This window comes from Enhydra lutris, unplaced genomic scaffold (assembly GCF_002288905.1).
Source record: "Enhydra lutris kenyoni isolate GAN:26980312 unplaced genomic scaffold, ASM228890v2 scaffoldscaffold45, whole genome shotgun sequence".
In the NCBI taxonomy this organism is placed as follows: Eukaryota; Metazoa; Chordata; class Mammalia; order Carnivora; family Mustelidae; genus Enhydra; species Enhydra lutris.
The window spans coordinates 14,302,312-14,308,209 of record NW_019154129.1 but is presented as its reverse complement, the minus strand read 5'-3'; the positions used below and the strand labels follow the sequence as shown (position 1 = coordinate 14,308,209).

Here is a 5,898-nt window from a genome sequence, read left to right as displayed (position 1 = left end):
CGAGGGTCTGCTGCCGCCCGCCTCCGTCAGCCCTCCTCGGACGCCGAGCGTGTGCGTCCCCTGGAACAGGAGTCAGTCCGGACCCCGGGTCTGGTAGTCACTGGAATGTCTGATTATTTCCTTTTCCCCAGTGCACAGCTACCCCAGTATAGGTCCTTTTGGGGAAGGCTGGGAGAAAGATTAACGTTATCCAATTTGGGGCAATGTACCAAGATCCTTCCTCGAGGGGACCTGCCTCCCTGGGTCTATAAACTGGCTCAGGTCTGGGAGCTCCAGGAGCTGACGGAAGGGTCATGACCTTGTTCTTACGATTCCAGCCGGACTTCTGTTCCCCTGACCTGGAACGGCTGCTCGTTCAGACCAGGAAGAATCCAGAGGCTTCCCATCTGTTTCACGTGACCTGCTCGCCAACGGCCTCGCTCTGTGTGCGTCACACCGACCTGACTGGCTCGAGGTCTGTCTCAGTCACTGTAACCTCCCCTTGCCTTGGGTCCGTGACCCCTGCCCCCTGGGGACCCAGTGACCCCCGTTGCACTTTGTATTCCCAGCTCGCTGGCAGTCCTGTAGGTAATTTCTGGCCTCGAGAAGATGCTGGGGCTTCTTCACAATCATGGTGAAAGGTGTGTACTCTGGACCCGGAGGTCAGGGAGCAAGTTTTCATGGAAAGATCTGCTCTGATGCTCCCATCTCCCTAAGCCTTTGGACCCTCCCTCCATCCAAGCAAGGCAGTGCTGGCACGTCCCCTCCCCTTTAGCGCAGGCCGCATTCCGGGTCGTCTCAGCCAACCGAGCGACCAAAGGCTCAAGCCCCCTCTCGTCCCCTGAGCAGCACCATTAAACCTCCCACCTCTGCTTGGTGAGCCTCTACCAATAAATTCAGCCTGATCCAACTTTATCTTCCTTTCACCATCATCCCACCCCTTAATACCCATTCTTAAACTTTCGGGGATTTGTCCACGGAATTCTGACCTCCCCACTGCAGGGGCACGCATCTGTCGCCCTCTCAGGGCGTCTCCCTTCTGGCTTCTTTCACCTGTCACTGCTGAGCTGAGATGATCTGCCCCTCGGCGTCCTCCTCCCCAACCAGGGGGCCAAAGCACTAGCCCCCTCATCGCCCCCCACGCAGTCCCACATCATTGTTCTGGTGTGGCTATTCAGGCCCTGGACCATCACGGGACGGGAACTTGCAGTCTCTTCGAACACGCCAGAAGGCCGTGCTGGGCGGGGAGGCCCGTGTGTCCCACGGCTCCATCCCCAGCAGCAGGCTGCCCCTGCTCAGTAAATATCTGTGGAACACGCGAAATGAGGTGTCCTAGCACGCCTGGTGGGAATGAAGACACAGGCTCAAGTCCATTTGTTTATTGATCCTGGACGGCCCCAGGGGGAGCTCAGACGGGACAGCCTTTGGCATCACGGACCCTCCCGGACGTGTGCAAGAAGCCACGGCTTCGTGGGGAGACGTGAGCCCCAGGCTCCGAGCTCCCGGCCCTAGCCTTGCACAATCAAGGTAATGGGGCAACAGCCACTTTCCTAAGACAGAGTGAGGCAAGGGGCACCCACCCGGATGCAGAACGGAGTGGGGGACTTCTCTTAAAACTGAGAGGACAGAGGCCCGTCCCCTGGGCCCACTCCCCAGCAGGTCACGGGTCATCACCACTCTGGCTGCCTGGAAGGGTTTAACCAGAGTGAATCATGTAGTGACCGGAGCTGGGGCAGCTGGCAAGGGCCGCCTCCCTCTGCATTCCGTCTCCCAGCATGGCCTGGGGGAGAGGGACGTGAGCTTTGGCGAGAGCCAGAGCCCATCTCAGAATTGGGTCCCACAGAGGTGAGTCCAGACAGGCAGGGAGAGGGCAATGGGCTGCGGAGAAGAGAAGGTGGGGTGTGCCGTCATTCAAGGGCAAGCTAGGCTTAGAGCCCACCTCTCTGAGACTCCTGTATGAGTAGGAGGCTAGGGCGAGCCCACAGCGGGGTCCTCCAGCCCAGCCCAGCAGCAGGCTATAGCCACCATGGCAGCCCAGTGCTCTTCCCAAAGACAACCTGCACAGGGCCAAGACCTCCTGAGGCTTCAGCCAGCCCCCTCCCCTGTCTGAACGTCTGGGGTTCCAATCCCAAGGTGGGATGGCCAGAGCGTGACCACAGGGCAGTGTCCAGCCGGAAGGGGTATGTGCTGTGTGCCTACGGTTCCTGAGAGCCAGAAGTTCCTTTGCCTAAAAAAAAGGAGGGAGAGAGAGAAACACAAGCCATTGCTACATCATGCTTCAGACGCCATCCCACGAGCTAGCCAGCCCACTCCAGCCGGCATGATGGGGCAGCTGGGAGGACCCAGGCACCCAGCTTGGGGGAGGCTGTGTGCCCTGCTTTGTTCCCCAAATCTCCAGGAGAGCCTGGTCTCTCCTTCCTCCACAAGACAAAGAACACTAACCACTACAGGACCAAATCACATCTCACCCTGTCATCGCCGGCCCTACAGATGCCCTCACTTCCCCCCACCTCCCCAGGGATGTCAGTGAGCACGTGCTGCCAGCAACCCCATTTTACAGATGACCAGACTGAGGTTAGGGACTGGCCACGGTCCCACTGGGGGCACGTGGGGAGCTGGGATGTGAGCTCCAAAGTGTGGGGAGGAGCCCAGAGGGGCTGGTGGGGCAGAGAGAGGAGGGCCGGCTTGTGAGCACAGCACCTGTGCCAGCAGGAGGCCAAAGGGCCAGAGGGGTGCTGTGCTCGGATCAGACTCACACGGGAAACAGCTGCCCCAACAAACTGCTAGCACACGGAGCCCTAATTTCCCAAAGGTCGGGTTAGGCCACTTTGCTTTTACGTTTCATTCCCGCTACACGCACGTTCCCTACATTAGTAAGGCAACACTTTCCTCCTGAGTGAAAAACCTCTTTGGGTTTCTTTCAGGTCATGAAAACAGGTGCTAACGTATAAGGTCTTGTACAAAAGTGGAGTGGCACAAGGGGACCTTGTGCGGGAGATGCCCTTCACTTGACACCATTCTGCGAAAAGTTTCGCAGGACCGCTCTTTTGCAGAGACTGGGAGAAACCCGTAGTGAGTGAGCGCACTGCCCACAGGGGCACACGGCCGAGTGCTCACTGCTTGCCAGGCCCCTGGGCACCACGTCAACGCAGGTGCCTTCACGCCGGCCTGTGAAGGGGGCTCTGTGAGCCTACCCACTGTGCAGAGGAGGGGGACCGCTCAGAGAGGCTGAGCAGCAAGATTGTGGCCACACAGCCCTAACCCTCAGCCTCCGCCCAGCCCTGCCTGCCGCCTCAGAAAACTCTCCACCACATCCACTGTCAGATGCCCCTTTTTGGGGCACATGTGATCCATCAGGACACCTGCCCCCTTGTCCTTGCCCTGCAGCCACCCTCTGGGGTGGCCATGGGCAGCTCCTGGGCCGTATGCTTTGGGCCCCCATGAGCTGCCACTGTCAGTGGGTGAGAAGAGTGTGCCCCCGCCCCTGGGCTTCCAAAATGTCAACAGGCCTGTGTCCAGCAGCCAGAAGGTGAGCTCACCTTTCGGGATGAACTTCAGCGAGCTGCTAAATATTCAGAAGCGGGACTGCCCCGGCTTGGGGCCATCATTCAGGAACTCATGGCCTAGCCCGTTCCCACACCTGCCACAGGACACCTGGAAAGGCCACAAAACAGCCACGCAATGGCCCCTCCTGCCACCCACAGACGGCGTCCTCCCCACACCCATGTCCCAGAGTAACTGCAGGTGGGAGCGGTCAGCCTCCATCCTGGAGCCTATGCAGGAAAGCTGTCCTGACTCCCTGTTTCCACCGGGACCCCAGGCTCTCCCAGAAGTCTGGGGGTGCAGCTCACCTGGCTAAAGCTGGAGGCCTGGAGTAGACAGACTTTGAGCCCCTAGAGCTGTGGGGGGAGCACAAAGAAGGAAGGAATGACCAGCCCTCAGGCTCTCCCTGACTCGGACCCCCACCACCGCCCCGCTGCTGTCCTCACCTTTAGGGCGTCAGGAGACTTGCACTCTGGACGCTTGGCCACGCTATCGGCGTGAATGGTCTCAGTGAAGGTGGGCCATGGGGATGAGTGCGCGTACTTCGAGCGGCTGGAGAAGAGCTCGTAGCCACACTTGGCGCACACATAGACACCTGGGGGCAGAAGGAAAGGCCAAGGCACACACGTTGACTCCAGTGTCTTTGGGGTGAGCTGCCAAATCCTTAGGCCCAGGAGAACAGAGCACTGTGCCCGTCTGCAGGGTGGCCTGCACATCCTCCCCACGCCCCCACCTGCCCCCCACCCGGGCCTGGCTCTGTGGGGACACACCACGGAGTTCATATCCAGTGCTCCTTAGCATGTGCCAAGCCCGGGAGAGCCGCTTTTCACTCAGCTCATTGGCTCTCATCAGCGGTGTGTGTGTGATGTACACCTTCCCACTTTAGTCTCGCTGTTTTGTTTAAGTGGGCAGGAGCCCATGTCCACTGCGGGGCTTGAACTCATGACCCGGAGATCAAGAGTCACGCGCTCTACCAGCTGAGCCAGCCAAGCGCCCCTTTTCCAGTTTTGTTTTGTTTTTTAAATATTTATTTATTTATTTATTTATTTGTCAGATAGAAAGAGCGACGAGCAGAGGGAGAGGGAGAAGCAGGCTTCCCACGGAGCAAACCAGCTCTTTGCTCCATGGGAAACCTGCAAGACTCTATCCCAGGACCCTGGGATCATGACCCGAGCTGAAGGCAGACGCCTAACCCCCTAAGCCCCCCTACAGGAGTGCCCAGCACCCGCAGCCCCGCCTGAGGACAGCCCTTCCCGGAGTCCGTCAACCACTCAGCCTTTGCCAGCAAGTGGAGAAGGAAGCGAGGAGGGCTGGGGAGCTGCTGTGGAAGGAAGCTTCAGCTCCGCAGAGCGGCCTGAGGACAACTGCGGTCCCACAGCCAGAAGGCCCCAGGGGAGGTCTTTGCCCAGAGAGCCCTAGGTCACAGCTGACGTCCACAGATGCCCAGTGTCGCAGCCCAGCCCCCTAGAGGGCTGACACCCAACAGATCCTGCCCCAGGGAGAGCACTGCCTAGTCTTGGCTGTGGGCATGTTTTTACCAAATTAGTCCATTACCAGCGGCATAGCCCAGAAGGGTACACGCCAGGGCCTCTCAAAGCCTGGGGCCAGGGCTGAGGGTCCCCCGAACCCCAAACCACTCCCACCTCTACTCCCCCACCTCCACTCAGGCTGTCAGGTTAAACTTCACTGGCCCTGGCAGCCTGGCGGCTGTCCCGGTTGCCCAACCCCAGGGCCCTGGGCGGACTGGGGAAGCACCCAGGTGGGCGTTCCGAAGGGAACGCTCTGTGCTTCCGAGGGGTACCTGGGGTCCCAGCAGCAGGGGAGGGGGAAAGGCAGCGGCATCATCAGGGGGCGCCCTAGGACAAGAGCCTCCGTCGCGTCCCCCTGAAGTCCTGCTCCTAATCAGGATTCCCCTCCCCCCCCCGCCACCGGCGTCACCCCTTGCGAGCACCCTGACCCCGCGGGTTCCTCCCGGAAACCGCCTCGTTCACGCACGACGCCCGGCCAGCGACCCCGCTCCCCAGGTCGCCCCTCCCCTCAGGTACCCCCACCTTCCAGGCTCCAGGCCCCTCCTTCCTCCCGCAACCCCTCGCCGCCCCCCCACCCCGTGAACTCTGCCCTTCCGGGATCCCGGGGCTCCACCGCCGCTCTATGCGCGCTCCCGCCCGCTGTCCTCCCGGGAGGTCACAGCTCATACCCGGTTCAAAGTGATTCTGGAAAATCTCGCCCCCAGAGAAGCTGCAGAACGACATGGCGCCAGCGGGATGCCCGCGGACGGACCCGAGGCCACTGGCCCGCGACAGCCAGGCCTGCGCCCGGGTCCCGCCCCTCCGGCCGAGGACCAATCACTGCCCGGAGCCTGCCGGGCTCCCCGAG

General features: G+C 60.7%; 1 protein-coding gene across 1 annotated transcript; it reads right to left on the bottom strand.

Moving 5' to 3' along the window:
• Positions 1-1,343: 1,343 nt before the first annotated feature.
• LOC111156091 (methionine sulfoxide reductase B1) lies at positions 1,344-5,835 on the bottom strand. The gene is made up of 4 exons (XM_022516695.1): positions 5,720-5,835; positions 3,969-4,117; positions 3,519-3,633; positions 1,344-2,206 (listed from the first exon to the last, which is right to left on the bottom strand). Exons 1-4 carry the CDS (start codon positions 5,772-5,774, stop codon positions 2,175-2,177), a joined length of 351 nt encoding a protein of 116 aa, XP_022372403.1. The 5' UTR covers positions 5,775-5,835; the 3' UTR covers positions 1,344-2,174.
• Between the last annotated feature and the right edge of the window lie 63 nt (positions 5,836-5,898).